At 33.8% G+C, this 22,264-nt stretch overlaps 1 protein-coding gene across 1 annotated transcript in view; it reads left to right on the top strand.

Annotated features, from left to right (window-relative positions):
- Positions 1-22,264, top strand: part of dnah5 (dynein, axonemal, heavy chain 5) — a 264,013-nt gene that overhangs the window by 234,094 nt on the left and 7,655 nt on the right. Inside the window, exons 73-78 of the mRNA XM_056476107.1 lie at positions 617-836; positions 1,317-1,522; positions 4,590-4,793; positions 10,002-10,217; positions 14,120-14,332; positions 17,289-17,441. Of these exons, the coding sequence (XP_056332082.1) occupies positions 617-836; positions 1,317-1,522; positions 4,590-4,793; positions 10,002-10,217; positions 14,120-14,332; positions 17,289-17,441 (1,212 nt within the window). The remainder of the gene's footprint in view (positions 1-616; positions 837-1,316; positions 1,523-4,589; positions 4,794-10,001; positions 10,218-14,119; positions 14,333-17,288; positions 17,442-22,264) is intronic.

Below are 22,264 nucleotides of genomic sequence, written 5' to 3'. Positions count from 1 at the left end.
ACTTTGTAAATTTCCAGCTTTAAATATATCAGAAAGTAATATTTGATTTGATTATTTAACTTAATTTGGAAAACTATAACTTTTAAAAAAATATAACCCCAGTTTCGATTTTAAATAGTTGTATCTCAGCCAAATTTTATTTAATCCTAACAAACCCTACATGAATGGAAATGTATTCATTTTAATTAGAAAAATGACACCTTTAAGATTGTGCCTATTGAGCCTATTTTTCAAAAGAGGGTGGAGCTATAAATGCCTATGTGTTGGCATAGCGGAAGATTAAAAAAAACTAATGGTGGACGGCTGCTTCTCACTCAGTGCTATTTATACTAATGAGGGAGAGATTGTCACCAGTGAGTGGGACCTTTCCTTCTGTTGACATGTACAAAGGGAAATGTCAATCAAAGTGTTTCAGCAGACTTTTTTCATTAAGCGTACTATTAGAACCTGGCTATATTCACACACTATTGCCACAAAACTGTTTAAACCTCTTGTAAAGTTATTTTTGCATAATGGTTCCCTTTAATATTGTATATTTTTATTTGTGCAAATATAATACAAATTATTTTTGTATAATTATTTGGATATTTAAAAAATATTCTTTTTTTCCTATTAGGGAGGCTGGGCTTTACTTCAAAACTGCCATTTGGGTCTGGATTTTATGGATGAACTCATGGACACAATCACGGAGACAGACAGCGTTCATGATACCTTTAGACTGTGGATGACCACTGAGGTTCACAAACACTTTCCTATCACTCTTCTGCAGATGTCGATCAAATTCACCAACGAGCCTCCACAGGGACTAAAAGCCGGACTTAAGAGGACTTATGGAGGTGAGCCTAGTCTTTGGATATTTAGTTCTTCTTTGACTGACAGTTTCCCCCCTTTCCTATTTCTTTGACATGAATGTTTGATATATACTGATCTGAGCCCTGCAACTATTTATAAAGGAGACTCATTTTTCTGACCCATATAGATATGGCAATATATTGAAATTATATGTATATGACATACAACTTCAAATATGGATCTCACATATGCCAAATAAATGTCATATATGCAAGATACTGTATATTTTAAAATATTGCTATACATTAAATATTAGCTTTATTTATCATTTAAATCTATATCCATAAATCTATCATTTTATGTATGGCCATATATGAACACACACATTAATTTATTTTCATATAAGTAATGACACACATGTATGTCAAATGATTTGCATATATTTTCATCAATTCAGCTTTCTATATGGTTATATTACTTGGTTAATGTTTCATTTTGTGGTAATACATGATAATATATTCAAGGTATCAGTCAGGATCTTCTGGATGTGAGTAACATGGTCCAGTGGAGGCCAATGTTGTATGGTGTGGCATTCCTCCATTCCACTGTCCAAGAGAGGCGGAAATATGGGCCTCTTGGTTGGAACATTCCCTATGAGTTCAACCAGGCAGACTTCAATGCAACTATACAGTTTGTCCAAAATCATCTGGATGATATAGACATCAAGAAGGTGAGATTTGCATTATGGACCAGTTATTTATTATTATTATTATTATTATTATTATTATTATTATTATTATTATTAGTAGTAGTAGTAGTAGTAGTAGTAGTAGTAGTAGTAATATTAGTAGTACTATTATTATTATTATTAGTAGTAGTAGTAGTATTAGTAATATTATTATTATTGGTGGTAGTAGTAGTAGCATTAGTAGTATAAATGTTAGTAGTACTATTATTAGTAGTAGTAGTAGTAGTAGTAGTAGTAGTAGTAGTAGTAGTAGTAATATTAGTAGTATTATTATTATTAGTAGTGATAGTAGTAGTCGTGGTAGTATTAATATTATTATTAGTAGTAGTATTAGTAGTATTAATATTAATAGTACTTTTATTATTATTATTATTAGTAGTAGTAGTAGTATTAATATTAGTAGTACTTTTATTATTATTATTATTATTATTATTATTATTATTATTATTACTATTACTATTATTACTACTACTAGTAGTAGTAGTAGTAGTAGTAGTAGTATTAATATTAGTAGTACTATTATTATTCTTATTATTTTTAGTAGTAGTAGTAACGATTATTTATTCTGTGTTGAGATTTAACATAATTTCTGTAATAATATACCACTTAATACATAATGTAACAATCATTCTGCATTAACACTGCAAAAAAAAAAAAACTATTTAAATATAAGAAATAATTGAAGATACAGACCAGAAACAAATCAAATGACCTGCAAGTGGAGGATAATTATACTTTGTAAGACTTCTTTTAATAAGAGAAATTACCTAAGCTTAGCTTGTTAATAGACGACTACTATATGATTTTCTTATTTTGAGTGAAAATGTTTTAAAAATAAAGTAATTAAACAGGAGTTTATATTATATATTAAAAGAGTGTCCCAAAATATGCTGAATCTTTTTACAACAAAACATACTCAATGCATTTTGTCACTAAATAACATGAACAAGTGTGATTGAGCAGTTGTTGTTTTTTTTAATGGGAAAACTTAAAACAAGTTACTACAGCTGAACTAAAGTTCTAAAATATGCAAAGTGATTACACTAAATTTGCAGTCAAAATGTCTAACTTTAAGCTTTACTAGGTAAGAAAAAAGATCTTAAAACAAGTAATAATCTTAAACAATCTAATTTTGCATAGAATTTTATTCCTAAAAGGGACATATTATGAAAAATCACTTATATACTCTTGACGAGTGATCACTCTTTATGAAATGCTTTCTGTAGAAACACTTTGGTTGACATTCTCCCTTTGTACAAATCATCAGAGAGAGGAAAGCCTTACCCATCAGTGACAACCTCTCTTCATTAGCATAGGACATTAGTCTTGTTTATGAATCTGCCACTATGCTGACACATAGGCCTTTGTAGCTCCGGGTCACAATCTCATTTGAATTTAAAGCTACAGTCACAAAAATGCTATAAATCCTTTTTTATTTGTTGTTTTTGTTGTTAATATTTGTTAGATATTATTCAAGCTGAAACTTCACGTACACATTCTACACTCAGAAAAAAAGGTACAGTACATGGTGGTACAAAATAATTGTTCCTTAAGGAACAGTTTTGTACCTTTTGTAAAAAATTGTACGTTATATAGTGTAGAAAAGGCCTCTTATTATACTGGTCTGTACCTTTTATGGTACAGTTGAAATGGAGATACACAATTAGTCTCAATAAAAGGTACATAAATGTTGGACAACTCCTTTATTACAATATCTATGAAAATAAATATTAGTGGAAAGGCAAAGTGAATTATGAATAATTTCCATATTAAAACATGACTCATCATTTAAAAGCATGTTTAAAGAAACTCATAAACATTATTTATTAAGTTCTAAAATACAAAACAACTGGTAAAACAAAACTATATATATTGTAAACTAAACATTTAAGGCATTTTTTATAAACATTTGGTTAGCATTTTCTGATATATTCTAAAACATTTTCATTATTGATATCCACTATCAGTTTGCTTTCCACTACGCACGTGAGCTGGCAAAAGTCGCACACAAACAAAGTGTTCATGCAGACGTTTTAGTATTGTAAAACTAATCAAACATTGTGTATATCTCATTGCAATATTTTTGCATAATTCTATTTCTATTTTAAAATTAAGTAAATTAAATTAACATTTAAGTGACTACAAAGGTATTGTGTGAAAATTGGAGAAATGTTTTTTTATATTGTACATGGGAGAATGTATTCCTGTAACATTTTTGTGAAAAGTGTTGTAAAATGTTTAGCAAAAAATAGATCTCTTAATTTATGTTAAAGTATTTTTATTCTTTATTGTAAATTAAAATTTTGTATTTACACTAAAATAAACTTTTTTTTTGTAAACTGAAACATTGTTTAATAAATTTATTTGATGTTTTATATTTACTGAAATTATAGCAAAATGCCTTTAAATAGTTCTTGAAGGAACACATCTGACACTGTTAAGGTACAAAGTGTCTTGTCACTGTAGTGGTACCTTCATGGATCAGATAATGAAGGTGATGAAGGTACAATATTGTATTTGCAGGTTTTAAAAACCAATGGTACATTTTGGTTTTCTATGGTACAAATCATGTCCTTAAAAGGTACAACCTGCAATGGTACAAATTTGTATCTTTGTCTTAAGGTACAGTTCTGTTCCATAAAAAGGCACTGGCCCAGTGACAAGGGTTTGTACCTTCTTTGGTACAACGCTGTACCATTTTTCCTGAGAGTGTAGGGACATCAGAGACTTATTTTACATCTTGTAAAAAGGGGCATAACAGGTCCTCTATAAAACAAGATCAATACAAGGGCTAGAAATAAGACTTTAGCTCTTGACTAGATAAAGAATTTTTGCAGTGAGCATGAATCAACCCAGGACTTCAAATCAAATCAAATGAATTCTACTCAAATGTCCTTGCACTTGTTATGGAAGTTCGACATTACTTCTTCTATCATTGTGTCAATGTTGTATTACATAAATTGAGTGATCTGTCAGCTTTGTCAAGGGTCTATGCAAAACGCTGGCAAATTTATCTGACATTTAAATTTGAATGGTTATTTTATTACAGGGTGTGTCCTGGAACACTGTACGATATATGATCGGTGAGATCCAGTATGGCGGTAGAGTGACCGATGACTATGACAAGCGCCTCTTGAACACATTTGCAAAGGTGTGGTTCAGTGAGAACATGTTCAGCCCTGATTTCCACTTCTACAAAGGCTACAGCATTCCCAAATGCAGTAATGTGGACCAGTACCTCCAATACATCCAGGTAAGTTAGAAGTGTCCAGTTAATCTGCTCAGTCTGGCTCTTTGTTGTCAGGATTTTCAACAGGGTCTTCACTTTAGATCAGCGTTCTCAATCCTAGTTTTCACGCCCTACTGATCTGCATATTTTGCATGTCTCTCTTATTTAACACACCATAATAAATTCACATATCACACAAATCCCACCCTAAAATTCCACTTGGATGAAACATACAGTTGAAAATGTCAAAACTATTAGCCCTCTTGTGAAATATTTGTTCTTCAAATATTTCTCAAGTGATAGTTAATGGAGAAAAGAAATTTTTACAGTATTTCTACTAATATTTTTTCTTCTAGAGAAAATCTTATTTCTTTTATTTTGGTTATAATAAAAGCAAAAACCATTTAAATGTCAATATTATTAGCCGTCTTAAGAACAATTTTTTTAGATTGTCTACAGAATAAACCACTGTTATACAATAGATTGCCTAATTACCCTAACTTGTCCAATTAACCTAGTTAAACCTTTAAATGTCATTTTTTAATGTCAAATACTATGTAGAGTCATCATGGCAAAGATAAAAGAAATCAGTTGTGAGTTCAGAAATGAAATATTAAAACTATTATATTTAGAAGTCGTCTTTGCGTTAAACAGAAATTGGGGAAAAATATACAAGAGGGCTAATAATTTTGACTTCAACTGTATATGCTCCATTCAAACTGAAATCATGAGACTTATTGTCAAATTAGAACAAGCGTCTGAGATGAAAAGAAATGTTGTTGCTGTGCAAGGACTGGGATTGAGAATCGCTGCTTTAGATGGAGGTGAGAAAGGGAGGTAATTAGGGCTCTAATTTAATGATTTAAGCACAAAGTCTAAAGCGCAAGGCACAAAAGCATTAAGGGTGTGTCCGAATCCATATTTTAAGAACAGAAAAGTATGAAAATGTTGTGCTTATTCTCCTATTAAATTAAAAAAACTGACTTATGTCCAAACACACATCCTATTCTTATGCCCTATATGGTGCTGAAGACATCTCCAAAACCCGACAGGTGGACAAATCTAAACTTGTTTTTATTAAAACAAATAAAAACATGCATATAATAAATAATACTGCTAATAATAATAACATTACACAAATGCAAGTTTTCATGAATAAACTGAAAAAAGCCCCCCGACATGAAGAAGGCATACAGGTAGTGTTTTTTATATTTATGTGGAAAATAATATTTTTTGTAACATTTTAATCATTTAATTTTTTTTCACATGTAAAGATATTTGTGTATTTCTATATGTGAGTCCACAAAGCAGCGCATATTGATTTGCGATTTAAACAACGTGGTGCAAAACGTGAAAATGACAGTTGCGCTGGTCTGAAAATAGCAACAAATCGCGCCAAACACGTCTTGCATATTATTGCACCGGGTGTATGATTGTATGATGAGTATATGATGATAATAGTGTTGCTGGATGACAATGCTGATGTGTTACAACACTGTGGGCTTTTGCCTGCTTAGCAAAGTGCCAATAAACGTTCTCAGGAAAATCAGCCAATACTAAGTGACACATTCTCAGCACCCTCTCAAAACGTAAGTTAGGCAGCAGCTTTGTTTAATTCAAAGCTCACAGTGGGAGTGTATGCTAAAATGCATTACATTCACTATTCATGAAACAAGATCTGGCCCAGTGTGTGCATGCTGAAAGTAGGTGATTGTATAAAAAGAGCAAGAAAAATATTTTACAAAAAAATATGCATCTTTATAACTACAGCATTTTATAGATTTTTCTTCACACACACATACACACAGGTTAGTTTTTGTGATTTATGAGGGCTCTCAATATGTATTTTATATTTTATACTGTAGAAAAATTCTTCTTATATTATTATTATACCCCACACCTACCAAATTTAAATGTGAAAAAGTATGATTTTAAACAGATTTAAAATTACAAGAACACAAGGTATGTCTTCATAAACCATCTCATAACCTAGGTCATACCCATGTCATTATACAAATTTGTGTCCTCATAAATCACATAAACAAGCACACACATGCATAGTTAAAAGGCTGATTCATCAGCACTAAAAATAGTACAGCTAGATCAATACCACATACATACACCACCTCATAATAGTAATTTGAGTGCCGAGAGGGTCGTAGCCAGCCTCCTGATGGCCTTATTTTTGTTGTACATTAAAGGCAGTGAGTCACATAAAGCAGCAAGAGAAATCGTACAGCTGCCGGCAGAGTACGGCAGATCTTTATTCTGTCTGAGCTGATTGTGATGGATGTTTTTAGCCCCAACTCACAGCAGGATTATCCTCTCAGATTCAATGACAAACATGGTTCTAGGAGCCGATCTGTGCACTCGACGGCACCATACACACTGCAGCATTGTTCACTGTGTAACACACAATGCGCTTATCAACATTTGTGAATGAAACTGCACACAAAAGCATTAAAAAAACACATGTCCTACTTGCATTTTTCAGCTGTGAAGCAGGCAAATGCATTCTCTAAGCATAATTTATTTACAGGAAGCTTTTGTGCTGAATGGAAAATAGCATGAATGTGTGTATAATGTGAGATGATTGTTACACAACTCACAAATCATAAACAACGATTGAGAAATGTGGGAAAACATGCATCCATTTATAAAACCCAGCTAACAATTTTGTGCTTAATAGACTTCTAATAGACATCTAAACATAGACACCTTGGCTAAAACAAGGCTAAACTTGGGCTGTCAGTGAAAATCTAAAAGACATCTAAGAATAGTCCAAAACTAGACTAGTCGTCAAATAGACCGATTAGACAGACTTTATATGTGTAGTCATTCATTTCTGTTTATTTGATGACTAGTCTAGTTTTGGCCTATTCTTAAACGTCTATTAGATTTACACTGACAGCCCAAATTTAGCCTTGTTTTAGCCAAGATGACTATGTTAAGACGTCTATTAGACATCTTTTAGACATCTTTAAAAAAACAACAAAACAAAAAAGCTTGCTGGTAACTATTACAAAAAGCTTTAGCTTTTTATAATGAGCTACCATAATAGTTTTTTACATCATGTGAAAGTTGATTACAAGACATGGTTTACTTGTAATGTTTAGAATATTTAAAATTTAGAATCCAAATACTGCACTGATTACTTGACTTTGTGTGAATTGGAAGTTGCCAAGACTTTTAAGTATGTTGTTGTACGTCCAACTGAATGGAGTATTGAGGGGCGGAGCTTTCTTTTTGCGCATCATTCCTTCATAGCAATCTAACGGTAGAGGGGTGTGGTTAAGAATATTGTGGCTGAAGCTGTCAAACTGAAGGACTGCCACTTCAAACACGGAAGCTAATGCTCAAATTCTGATCGAAAATTACCTTTTTTTTCAGTGGATTAATTTACATGGATTAATGGTTCACCTACAGAATATTTATATTGCACATTTCATACACAATGGTAATTCAAAGCGCTTTACATAAACAGGAATGACGGAAACAAGTAAGAAAATAAAATAACAAAGAATAAAAATTATTAAAAAGAGATTAAAATTTGTTAAAACAGGTTTTACAATAATGAAAAAGAAAAGAAGGACATAATAGTGCGATCTGTCGGATGTAGCACAGTGCGCATTCAGTAAAGGAACAGCTAAACAGATGTGTTTTCAGTTTTGATTCAAATGAGCCTAATGTTGGAGCACATCTGATCGTTTCTGGAAGCTGATTCCAGCAGCAGGGGGTGTAGTAGTTGAAGGCAGATTCACCCAGCTTTGACTGAACTCTTTAAATTTCTAATTTATTTGATCCTAATGATCTGAGGGATCTGTTGGGTTTGTATTCAGTGAGCATATCTGTAATGTATTGACGTCCAAAGCCATTTAGTGATTTATAGACAAGTAGTAATACTTTAAAATCTATTCTGAATGTAACTGGAAGCCAGTGTAAAGACCTTAGGACAGGTGTGATGTGCTCTGATTTTCTGGTTCTGGTCAGAATCCTGGCAGCAGCATTCTGGATGAGCTGGAGCTGTCTGACTGTCTTTTTGGGAAGGCCAGGGAGGAGTCCATTACAGTAATCCGCCCTACTGGTGATAAAAGCATGAACAAGTCCTTACTGGAAACAAAGCATCAAATTCTTGTGAAGTTTTTGGAATAATTATATGCTGATTTAGTTACTGCTTTGACATGACTACTGAAACTCAGATCTGACTCCAGAATAACACCAAAAATTGTAATATATCTCTGCTTTTAAAGGGATTGACTTTACTTACAGTGAGTAAACATGTTTACTTGCTGTAAGTAAAGTCAGCTTGTACGGATCTCTTGGCTCTCATGAGCTTACATTTGGAAAGCTGGGCAACAAATATGTCATTGAGTAAAATTAATCTAAAACTAAACTATATAATCTAAAACTAAATACAATGCTTAGCTTAGCACAGATCTCTTTTTTAAATTCATATTTTTAGTTTCTGGGTTACAATCCTCAATTAGAATACCTGAATATATAAAAGTTAAGGAAATATTTATAAAGGTAAAGGAAAATATTTTAAATGCTTTTAATAGGCTTTTTGTAACGGCTGGTTTAACATCTGAGGATAACAATTCTGAAGAACATAAAATAGAAGATATTGTTGAATTATGGGCTCCTATTCAGCCCTTTAGTTCTACTCCAGTTTTAGTTACTCAAGCTCACAAAGCTTTAATGAATTTATATTGTTAAAAAATAAGCAGGGACAGTAATATATAGAACCTTACTTTTTAAAGATTACATCAAATTACATAGCTGAACCAATAACTGCTATGCTTAATTTATGTTTAAGCTCAAATGCAATTCCTCAAGCATGGAAATCAGCTATGACTTTTGCTCTATTAAAGGGGGGAGATCCCTCTGAATTAGATAATTAAAGACCGATTTCATGGCTATCAGATATTTCTAAAGCGTTTGAATCTCTAATCTATTAAAGATCTATTTTAGCTCCAATTTTATTTTCACTTTACATAAATGACCTAAGTCAAGAGATAAACACAGCTAAAAACCATTTATATGACAATGACACTGTTATTTATACTGTTGCACAGTCTATGAATCAAGCCATAGAGCTGTCACAAGACTCCTTTTGGTTACTGTAACATTCACTGCTGAAACTGAAGTTGGTTTTAAATGCACAAAAAACTAAATATATGATTTTTAATTGCAGTTGTATGAAAATAAACGTTTTTCCTTCTTTGTCTGCAGGGTCTCCCAACATATGACACCCCTGAGGTTTTTGGCCTTCACCCAAACGCAGACATCACTTACCAAAGCAAACTTGCCAAGGACGTACTAGACACAATCCTGAGTATCCAACCAAAGGACAGCTCCACTGGAGGTGGGGAGACCAGGGAGGCCATTGTGGGTCGGCTAGCAGATGACATGTTGGAGAAACTGCCTCCAGATTTTGTTCCATTTGAGGTGAGGCTTCAGACTGAGCTACTGTGATGCAGCAAAATCGCATACGGTTGATGTAGAGCTCAGAGCCCAATGGGAGCAAATGGCCTTTGCTGTTTGGAAGCTTGAGTCCTGAGGGGACATTCTCAGGGTTGACGGATGGTGCTGAGGTCACAGATTGCCTGCACTAATGCGTTTTTATGGGGGTGGAGGGGCTCGCAAATGTTCTAACACTAAACTGTAGGTGCCTTTGAGACATATAGGCAGTAATTGGCTGCTACTCCCCTCTGATTATCTACCAATTAACAAGGCAGCAGGAAAAAAGCGTGCCTTAGGGTGCATGAGGGCTTTTTGTTTTCATTATCTCTCATGGCTGACGGCAGAGAAGCAGATTTGTCTCAGTCATGAGCTTTCCTAAAATATTTAAAACTCAGTGATGAAAAAAATCATCATGCACTGCTTGTTGGCAGTTTTAAAACTCAATTATTAAGAGCAATAGAGAAAAATGAATATTTTCTGCATGTAAATAAAACATTGCGTCCCCTGTAGTGACCTCATCACCTACCGTTCTGGGGTGTGTTTTCCAAAACCATCATTAGCCAACTAAGGTCGCAAGTTCTGTTGTTGCAAACATAGTTCGTTGATTTGCCGTTTCCCAAATCCATCGTTCCAACGAACATTGCAAACTTGTGCACTTGCAACTACGCCTCTTGAGCTGTAGTTAGAAACATAGTTCCTGGCTGTGTTCTATTCCTACTTATCCTCCTTATGCCCTATTCATTTAAAACATTCTAACATTCAAAGTTGGAATGAATAAAAATAAAAAAGCAATAAAATCATCACTTTTAGGTGTAATTTGCTTTCAAAGTATTTTTACAGTTCAGTTTTAGCAATCTTCATGTTTACAATTGTGCTCCCTTCGCAGTGCACTTTGAAAACATTGATGTCATTTTGAAAACAGCCTCATGACGAAAGCTGTAGGTGACCTATTATTTAAAAGCGGAATTTATGTTACGTCTCCGAAGCTTGTGAAAACGAAAAACATAGCATACGTTAATGCTTTAATTTACAGTGGGTTATTAAGTATCTGTACTGTATATGAATGGGCCAGTTGGTTAGAACTTTCTGCTGTGGTTTACATGTGTCAAGTTGTAGGTAGTTCAAAAAATATATATAAATAAACAATATCCTACTTAATAATAATCATCATCTTAAAATTATTAATATTATTATTAAAGTAGGATTTTTTAAATTTCCTAATAAATTATGAATATTAAATTTTATAATAAATAGCCTCATTATTTATTTATTCTATTTGTTTATATGATTTATATATGATATTAGAATATGTGTTAGCTTTTGTAAGTGATTTTATGTTTTAGAATAGAATATGTAGTATTCTCTATAATATTAGTAAAGCAAACAAAGGCCCTATATGTGCCGTTTACACATATTTCAATTAATATGGAAAGCGAGTGCATGTTTTTTTACCAAAACTAATATTGGATTTTATTTTAAATGCGTGTTTGTGTAAAACAATATAACTTGCACAAAGAAATGATTGGGTTCTTCTAATATCTTTAAATCTTTAATAAATAATCGAATCCTGCAATGTGACACTTGCAGATACACACATTGCGATATCGATGCTCAAACGATATATTGTTCAGCCCTATACCTGCGTAAACATTCTTTTATACAAACCTAACAGATCACTAAGATCTTTAGGATCATCTAAACTAGAAATTCCAAGAGTTCAGTTAAAGCAGGGTGAATCAGCCTCCAGCTACTATGCCCCTCACTGCTGGAATCAGCTTCCAGAAATGATCAGATGTGCTCCAACATTAGGCACATTCAAATCAAGACTGAAAACACATCTGTTTAGCTGTGCCTTTACTGAATAAGCACTGTGCTATGTCCGACAGATCGCACTATTATGTTTTTCTCTTCTTTTTTATTCTTTTATAACCTGTTTTAACACATTTGATCTGTTTTTTATCAGTTTTTTTAATCATTTTTATTATTATTAGTTTTTTTTTTCTTATACTTGTCTCTTTCAATCCTGTTTATGTAAAGCACTTCGAATTGCCACTGTGTATGAAATGTGCTATAGAAATAAGCTTGCCTTGCCTTGCCTAAGTAGGTCAACTGCCAGTGATTTATAATATTAGCAGATCATCTGCTTAATATGAGAGTCCTCCAACAAACATTCTACTAATTATTATCAACTATTATTCGATTAATCCTAAACACTCTATTAATGCTTTACTAATACTTTAATGAAAGTTAGCTGATTACAAAGTTACTTATAGTCAACAGAAGATGGGTTTTACAACTGCTTGTATTAGCTTGACATATTGTCCAGACATGCAGATCCCTAGATCATGGTGGTGGAAAAGCATTACGGTACAGTATACACATACAGTAAAGTATGCCAGATGTCACTCTTTTAGCAATCTTGCATATGTAACTTGGACCACAAAGAAGCTTTTTTGCTCACACTTGTTCTTAGTGTTTTTCCAAGATGTTTTTCCACATTAAGACCCAGGTAATTTACACTGCTGCTGAGCAGAGTGAATGTGTCAAAATAACATCTGACATTAGATGACACTTAATGTACTTGCAAGTCATAAAAAAACGTTACATTAAAGTATTAAAAGCATCAAATCCTATTTGCTACTTTCCATAATTTCTCCCTCCTACTGACATTATTGTAGTTGCTGTTGTGTTTATCATACAGCTCTTTGTGTTCAAACACCAATGGAAAAAAAGCTGCTCCACATTCTTATTGCTTTGGTGCTTCTTCTTCGTTGAATGAAATAGAAACTGTGCTCGCCTAGAGCATTTTACGCTTGAGATCTTCCCAGTCAAAAAAGTGTTTATTTTTTTTAAATTATGATTTTATATCTGTCATTTTGCGCATTGGTGTGCACTATCAAATTTGGACCCTTTGATTAGTCATGAGGTGTTATACATCGGCGAAAAGTATTTTTCTTTTATTCCAAAAATCATTATAATATTTAGTAAAGTTCATTTTCTGTGAAGATATTTTGTAAATTTTCTACTGTAATTATTTTAAAAACTCTGTTTGATTAGTTATATGCTTTACTAAGAATTTAATTTAATTACATTTTAGACAAATTTATGTATTTTTTTCATTATTTAGACTCTCAGATTCAAATTTTTTAAAGCTTATTTATTTAGCTTTCAGATTATGTATAAATCTCAATTTCCAAAACTTATGACACAGCATCATATTGGCTGTGTCTGAAATTGCATACTTCCATACTATATAGTACGTTAAAAACAGTATGCAAGCAGAGTAGTATGGCTGAATTCGTAGTATTCACAAAACAGGAAACGATAAGTACCTGGATGACCTACTACATCCGGTAAGATTTTGAAGTGTGCATCTGATGGACGCTACACTATCCCATGAAGCCAAGCGAGAGACTTTATGGAAGTGAAGTGAAGGAACTGATGCCTGTAGGTCTTGTGATAATGACAAATGGCAGACGTAATACATCCTGATTTCTATTCATACTGTATAGAAGGTACTATTCTAATGCTTGTATAGTAAATTAAAATTCAAATGTAGTACATATTTGAGTAGTAGGCGATTTCTGAAGCAGCCTGTAACTCCAGCAGCTCCAGGCACATGAACAAAAATCCATAACATAAAAAAGTACATAACTTTTTTAAATGACTATTTTTAATATTTTGGATCATGGTCACATATTGTTTCCATTACCTGACTAATATTAAGTACAGCAAGTTCTTTATTGAAAGACGTGTTGCAATAATTGAAAAAGCATAAGCAAACGAATTATGCCTTCATGGTCAAAGTACTGTCTTTTGGATGTTATGTCTTATAGGGCTTCTAAGCACAAGTAAATAAAAAGTCCTTCATTATTCATTCCATCCAGGTCAGAGAGAGACTGATGAGCATGGGTCCACTTCAGCCCATGAACATATTTCTGCGGCAGGAGATTGATCGCATGCAGAGAGTTATTGTTCTGGTCAGAAACACGCTGAGTGACCTGAAGCTTGCCATTGATGGAACCATCATTATGAGTGAGAACCTGCGAGATGCACTAGACTGCATGTACGATGCCCGGATACCTGCACGCTGGAAAAAGGTCAGCGGTCATTTCCCATGTGTAAAATGTATAGCACATACAGTAAACACAACAAAAATGCCAACATTTGTGAAGCATAGTAGCTGCTAATGCTAGGGTCCAATTTAGTTAATGAGCAGGAAATTTCAGTCACTGATTGGTAGCTGTAACTTATTTTTTACATTTATGCTACTTTGTGACGTGTGTAGAAATGTATGTGACCTTTCTTATGGTAAAAGCATATGTGTGCTGTAATAATGCACCAGAGAAATATTGCACAGTTTTTGAGTATTTATAGACAGATGCTGAGGTGGAACAGCCAACTATACTATACTATACTATACTATACTATACTATACTATACTATACTATACTATACTATACTATACTATACCATACCATACTATACTGTACTGTACTATACTATTCTATACTATACTATACTATACTATACTATACTATACTATACTATACTATACTATACTATACTATACTATACTGTACTATACTATACTATAATATACTATACTATACTATACTTTACTATACTATACTATACAAGTAATAACTTACTATTGCAAAGTAAAATGTCCTTTTAAATATAACTAAAAATAATACAAATTAGTATTTTAAGGAACATAAAAAACATTTTATGGTTCTTTAAGAGTTCTGTTTCTTGCACATAACTTTGTAAGTCCATGCAGCTGCCAGTCACTGAATCATTGTATTAGTGAACTATTTGCCTAATATTGAATAGCTTTGAGTTTAAGTTTAACAACTTCATTAATCACTTAAATTAGGGCAGTAGCGTCATACAACGAACACATAAAGAGACAAATCACTCACAAACAATATTAAAAAACACAATCGAGCATGCTTCATAATAACTTCATAAATAGTACTACAACAAACATAGGAAGGACCATATATTATTCATTCATTTTCTTTTCGGCTTATTCCCTTTATATATCCGGGGTCACCACAGCGGAATGAACTGCCAACTTATCCAGCACATTTTTACACAGCGGATACCCTTCCAGCCGCAACCCATCTCTGGGAAACATCCACACACACTCATTCACACATACACTCATACACTACGGACAATTTAGCCTACCCAATTCACCTGTACCGCATGTCTTTGGACTGTGGGGGAAACCGGAGCACCTGGAGGAAACCCACGCAAACGCAGGGAGAACATGCAAACTCCACACAGAAATGCCAACTGAGCCGAGGCTCAAACCAGCGACCCAGCGACCTTGCTGTGAAGCGACAGCACTACCTACTGTGTAGGTTGTAAAGCTTTATTACCTCAGGAACAATAGTTAACTTATATCTTTTAGAAGAGCATTTAATGTTTCTAAACCTTCTTCCAGAGGACAACAGAACAACAAAAAAAAAGGCTTCAGAGGGTGGGAATCATCTCCTATCACACTTTGAGTTTTCTTTATCATTTTCTGTTCATGTAACTCTGCTAGGCTCCGCAAAGGCAATTTTGTCTCCAAACGGAAAGTGAGGAGAACCCGCATAAAAAAGGAAAAGCTTAATATACTCTCAATATAGGTAGTATAAAAAGTTCTCAGTATATTTGTTTCTACACAGAAAAAGTTGTGTTTCCTAAGAACATACATTCTCTGATGCACTTTTTTAGTAACACTTTCTGAGTTCTGCTGGAACTTTAATGTGGTATCAAAGATTGTGCAAATATACTTATATTCCTGTACCCTTACTTGTTTTCTATTAAAATACACCGGTTTCACCTCTGGGGCATTTTTCTTAAATAAATTACCATTTCTTTTGTTTTTTATGTTCAGTTGTAGTTCAGCTTCTTTGTATCACTTAAAAAAACTCATTATGATAATCACTGTCATTACAATCTGTATTTGTTAACAAGTATAAAAAACTGTGTAATCAGCATAATTGAATATATGGCAATTGTCCTTAGTGCTGCAACATTCATTTGTGCACAATATAAAAAGAATTGAGGACATTTCACATTTGAGTTTGGTATTTTAATGGTCTTCACACAGGGCATTCTACTATAAACTATTGTTTGTTGTTAAAGGAACATTCCACGTTTTTTTTGTCTTTTCAAATAGACTCATTTTACATCTCACCTAAGAGTTAACCAGTTGAGTTTTACCATTTGTCAATTCATTCAGCCAGTCTTCGGGTCTTGCGCACTATTAGCTTAGCTTAGCATAGATCATTTAATTAGATTAGATTGTTAGCATTTTTACTTAAATGACAAAAGAGCTTTGAGAATTTTCCTATTTAAAGCTTGACTCTTCTGTTACATCATGTATTAAGACTGAGAGAAAATGTTGTAAAATAAGCCTATTTTCAAAAAAAGAGGAGTGTTCCTTTAAGAGATGTGATTAGGTTATTGGATTGAAAAACCATTGCACAGTTTTGAATGCTTAGTTAAAACAGCTTTAAATAACACCTTACCTCACCTGCAGCCCAGCAGCACAACAGCTTTATTTAACTCTGCAGTTCATATGCTACTCAAGCTGAGCTAATCATGCGCTAATTGAAAATACCGCCTGCTGAATAACAATCAGGCTGTAACTTACTCTGTGTGCGTGTTGATGTAAATTTAAAGGGTTGCTTTAATTTGTTATACCCTGCTATATATATATATATATATATATATATATATATATATATATATACACTATATATATATATACAGTCTCCTCAAACCAATGACATCCTGTAATAAACAGACAGAAATTACTATATATTAAGTTATTATATAAATTACATAAATACAAATATTATACTGTATAACGTATTACAATTAAATATCCTTATGTTTAATGATCTTTAATTATCTTAAGTTATTTAAAAAGCTTGTGTTTTGGTTGATTCATTTTCAGACATGTGCCAATTGCCTCAAAATCTCTGTGAGATCTGGATTCACTAAGTATTACTCAGTTTCTATTTGCGTGTGTGTCTGTCTGTCTGTATACAGGCCTCATGGGCTTCCACTACACTGGGGTTTTGGTTCACGGAGTTGCTAGAGCGGAACAGACAGTTCCACTCTTGGATTTTTGAGGGGCGACCCAACTGCTTTTGGATGACAGGCTTCTTTAACCCACAGGGCTTTCTGACAGCTATGAGACAGGTGAGTTACTATCACACAAACACTTCTATTAAACTTACAATTGTACATTTCCCTCCTAATCTGTGTTCCTCACTAAAAAATTTAAATTATGTCTTTTATGCAATATTTAACCATATAGGGGCCGGATTTAGTAACAGCTTGCACCAGCACAAGCTGTCTTTTGGAATTAAAACAGTATTGTAGGTATTTACTAAATGTGTGCAGCAAGTATAGTGCTGAACAGGCCTGAACACAGCTAGTTTTGGACCTGATGTTATTGAATATGCATTTGTAGGAGTTCTAAAATCTGCATTTGATGCAGACATTATGGGAGGGGAATATTTAAATTTTTTCCACGTATTTATTTGTAATTCCAGAAGAACACATTATCCGAACATATTGCTTGCCAAATGTGTCATTTTTAATTTAAATTAAAAGACTACTTGAAAAATAAAAAATAGGGTGAGTCATGCAATACCAGCGCAATCTTAGTTCGATCAAACTGCATGTGATCTGTTGTCCTTGCTCCTGAACTCTAAAAATACGAACACATGTCAAAATCTCACATAAATACAGTCAACTATGGCTTACTGTAAGGAAATGTAAGGCGTGCGAGTTGAGCACATGGATGCTTTCCAGATTTCAAGTCTTTCATCTTTGCATGTAAAAGGCTTTTGTCGTTGTGTTTTAGTCACTTATATTTAGCTTGTCTATTTTGTGAATATGCACATTCTTTGGCCAAATAAAAGAAAAAAATAAATAGTTTAATGTATTAATAATACCTTTGTTTAGTATGTGTATCATAGCTTATTAAATAACTACATTTAAAGTAGACTAACTTTGACATCGTGAATATTATTTTCATAGCACACCCCCTGCTTCCCCTAAATGTGTGTTCCTCCATGACTGGCATATGCACAATTCTCCTATTTTTGGCGTTTTTATATGCTGGGTTTACACCAAATGCAAAGAGAACATTCGCATCGTTTTATTAACTCTTCACTTCATTCAGTCGGATGAATGTTTTTATTTGCGTGAGTGAGAAGAAAAACATCCAGTGAATCTAGACATGGATAATACTACTTTTGCTGCTTTGTACTTGTTGTTAAAGTTCCCCAAAATGCCGGAATGGCAAATGCCAATGAGTTTAGGTTAATGGCACCATCTAGAGCAGAGGTGTCAAAGCCAATTACTGGAGGGCTGCAGCTCTACACAGTTTGCTCCAACCCTAATTAAACACAGCTGATCCAAATAATCGAGGTGTTTAAAAGAATCTTGAACACCTTGATTAGTTGGATCAGCTGTGTTTGATTATAGTTGGAGCAAAACTGTGCAGAGCTGCGGCCCTCCAGTGATTGACTTTAACACCTATGATCCAGAGTCACGCAAAGAGTCGCCCCTGTTTGCGTGTTTGTATTTACTTTGTATATAACTTTGGCCCCATTGACACTGATGTGTTTTAGTTTTAAAACTGCATTTTTGAATGAAAATGATCCACGTCCACACTGGCGTTTCAGCTAGCGTTTCTGAAAAGCTCTCTGTCCACAATACACCACTGAAAACGCACATCACGTGACCACACACACACTCAGGCAAGCGCTGCAGCGTATGCAGACGTCTAAGCTTCAGGCAGTCAGCCGGTGCTGAGAGCACAACTCCCCAGGTGAAGGCAGCACACATCGGACAGTTCATCAAGGATCTACTGCTGGATCTCATCTCACTATAGTTGTTAAACTTGATATTTACTTCATCTTGTCTATAATGACATATTCCCTGATATTGGTCTTTTGAATCTATTACTTGTTTAATTAATGTAACCACGTACAGTGATTCTGCATGTTTGACTGATTTATTGTCTTTATTTCCTATATTGTATAGACTATCAAAACTGATATTCAGCTAAAAAAAAGGCTTCTTTTTGTTATAAATATTCATACAGTGAAGATGACGGCCATATTAATATGTAGCTACACGATGCCTTAACATTTTTGTTGTCTGTTAATATCAAAATGAAAATAGACAGTTTCTTTTATCATGTTTTTATTTTATCGTAAAGACAGTGAAACAACATAACCAGATGAGATTGACGTAATAAAGTACACTGTTCCTTTTGAAGATTTACCCGACGTGTCCTCTGCAGTTTGTTTTCCATATCAAACTTGCAAAGTCTGAACTTACAAGGAAAGGATTCAAGACAGAACTTTTTTGTACTTTATATAGAGAAAAAGCCTCAATCGGGTAGCAAATGTCTGCAGCCACGCTTCCGATTTCAGATGTCTTCATTTTCCCCCATCCACAGTGACCTGGAACAGCAGTGTTCTAAAAAAAAACAGCCTCTTCAGCATTTTCAGAAAACTTCATTTTTGGGGCTCGAAATCTCCAGGGTAGTGTGGATGGAAGGAGCAAAAGTTATGCATTTTAAAACTAAAAAGTATTAGTGAAAGTGGGGCCTTAGTATCGCAAATACTTAATTCCGCATTTGGTGTGAACCCAGCATTAGAGGCAATTATGTCAAGTTGCAAACATTAAACTACAGAGTCTAATGCTTCACCACATGTGAGAAACGTTGCTGTTAATTACTAGCTGATAAAATATAAACAAATAAAAACATGTGCACATTAATACAACATATGGCAATAGCTGTGTTGGCCTTATTAGAGGACATTGCTAATGGCAGAATCTGAAGGGAAAGAGTTTTTAGGGACCACAATGATTTTCTGGCCAACCATACTGTTTCTGATTTCCAAGGGCTATCCTTTTGGAGCTCTTTGCTGAATTGGGTCCAAATTAAGAGAGCAAGCAGCCATGTAGGCATAACCCGTTCCCGTATGTCCTTTCCAAACAGCTGACCGCACAGTTGAGCCATGCAGTGCCAGCTGTATGGGACAGGATCATCCACATGTCTGCCAGGGGTATAAGGCTCCTATACAGTTGACTGGTCTAAATTGAAAATGCAATTTGATAGCCTTTTTCTAATGTAATCAGTGATGGTCTGCACATACTGCTATATAGGCGTCATCTGAAGATTTTAAATGTTTACTGGACATATTTCTATTCAATAGCTGTGCAGATAATTTGCACAAATGCACCTAACAAATATTGTGGAAAGGTGGGTGTTTGATAGCACCTTATGTGTTATTGGTGACAATTTATTAGCCTTTTGTGTATTATAATCTTTCTGAATTGTAATCATAAGCTATGAGAATTGTATCTTTTTTCTTGTCATTTAAATATTGCCAACAGTTATATTTGATCTATAGCATTTCCTTTTTTTTTCTGCGATATGTTTTTTTGTGATTTGTAATGTATCATACTATATGTCATGTAAAGCCTGATGTGTCAAATGTTACATAAACAACTAATTTATTATTTATTTTATTATTTGCGTGTAAATGTTCAATATTTTATTTGTTTATTTGAAATTTGCTATTTCATATGTCAAGCTTTATAAGGTTGAATTCATTTTTTGTCCATGTCTGATCCATTTCAGATGCTACAATCTGCTTTGGTTTTATTAATGTTCTACCCAGATTACGAAAACATTCTGTAATAATTCTGACATACACATCTTTCTAAATACTTTCGGAGTGGCAGATTATTCTCAAAAAACAGTGAGTTTAGAGATGTTTTAGGCTTTGAAGGAAACTGTTCAGTGGGGTGGGATCTGGCTAATGTCTTGGGGGTAAACAGCTTGCAAGAAACAGGATTGTTTTAATTAGAGCTGGGCATCCGTCCTGCTTTTCTATTCTCAGCTGTATTTCGCTGCCAACACCTGCAGCTCTGAGAATAAACTTAGGGAGAGAGCCCAGACATTCCAGATCAATTCCAGCTAAAATGCTCCTTTCTTTCTTTCTTTCTTTCTTTCTTTCTTTCTTTCTTTCTTTCTTTCTTTCTTTTTTCTTTCTTTCTTTCAGCCAATTTTTTGGGTCTAGCAGGAGCACTTTTAGCTTAGCTTAGCATAAATTATTTTATTGGATTAGACTATTAGCGTCTTGTTAAAAAAATGACCAAAGATTTTGTATATTTTTCCTATTTAAAGTTTGACTCTTCTGTAGTTACATTGTGTGCTAAAAATGTATTTCTATTTTCTTGGCCAATATGTCTAATTCAGTGTTGGCAGTAGCTACTACATTTCTCAGTAGCGTGGTGCTACTTTATAAATTCAATAGCTTTTCAGTAGCGAAGCTATTTTTTTAGTCAAGTAGTGCAGTAGCGTCCACACAAGCTACATTTACTGATCGCAGATCAATAAGTGATCAACAAGATCGCAATTCAATAAATGAATCCATATGATGCCAAGAATGATGATTTCTTCTTCTTCTGACTGAGATGATGACTGAGGGAGAGGAGTTCTATCTCCTCTCCCTCAGTTTACTGTAGTAAAGGCTAAAGTATATTATGGAAATTACTATTATTTCATGATAGTTATTAATGATACTACAGTATGTATGTTAGTGTAATTTAATGCTTATTCCTAAATATTTCCCTTTACTATACATTACTATAGTATTTTAAATGCGTAACACCTGGTTTTATTGGATTTTTTGTTTTTGCTGTTATATACTATAATGTGATTCTGCAAATTTTATAATGTGTTTCTTTTGCAAATTAGCTTTCAGCTTAGCTTGCTACATTTTCCAGGGTGTAGCTTTTAGTGTAGTTAAGCTACATTTTAAGTAGTGTAGCTAATAGCTTAGCTCACTACATTTTTCAAGTAGCTTGCCCAACACTGGTCTAATTATACTCTCATTCCGATATAATAATCAAGGAATTTTGCTGCCACAGGTGCAATGATATTACACAGCACCTGAAAATAGTCCTCATATTTAGTGCTGTCTCTGAAA

This window comes from Danio aesculapii, chromosome 16, assembly GCF_903798145.1.
Source record: "Danio aesculapii chromosome 16, fDanAes4.1, whole genome shotgun sequence".
Taxonomy (NCBI): Eukaryota; Metazoa; Chordata; class Actinopteri; order Cypriniformes; family Danionidae; genus Danio; species Danio aesculapii.
Note: the sequence above shows the minus strand (reverse complement) of the source record. Positions and strands in the feature narration are given on the sequence as shown.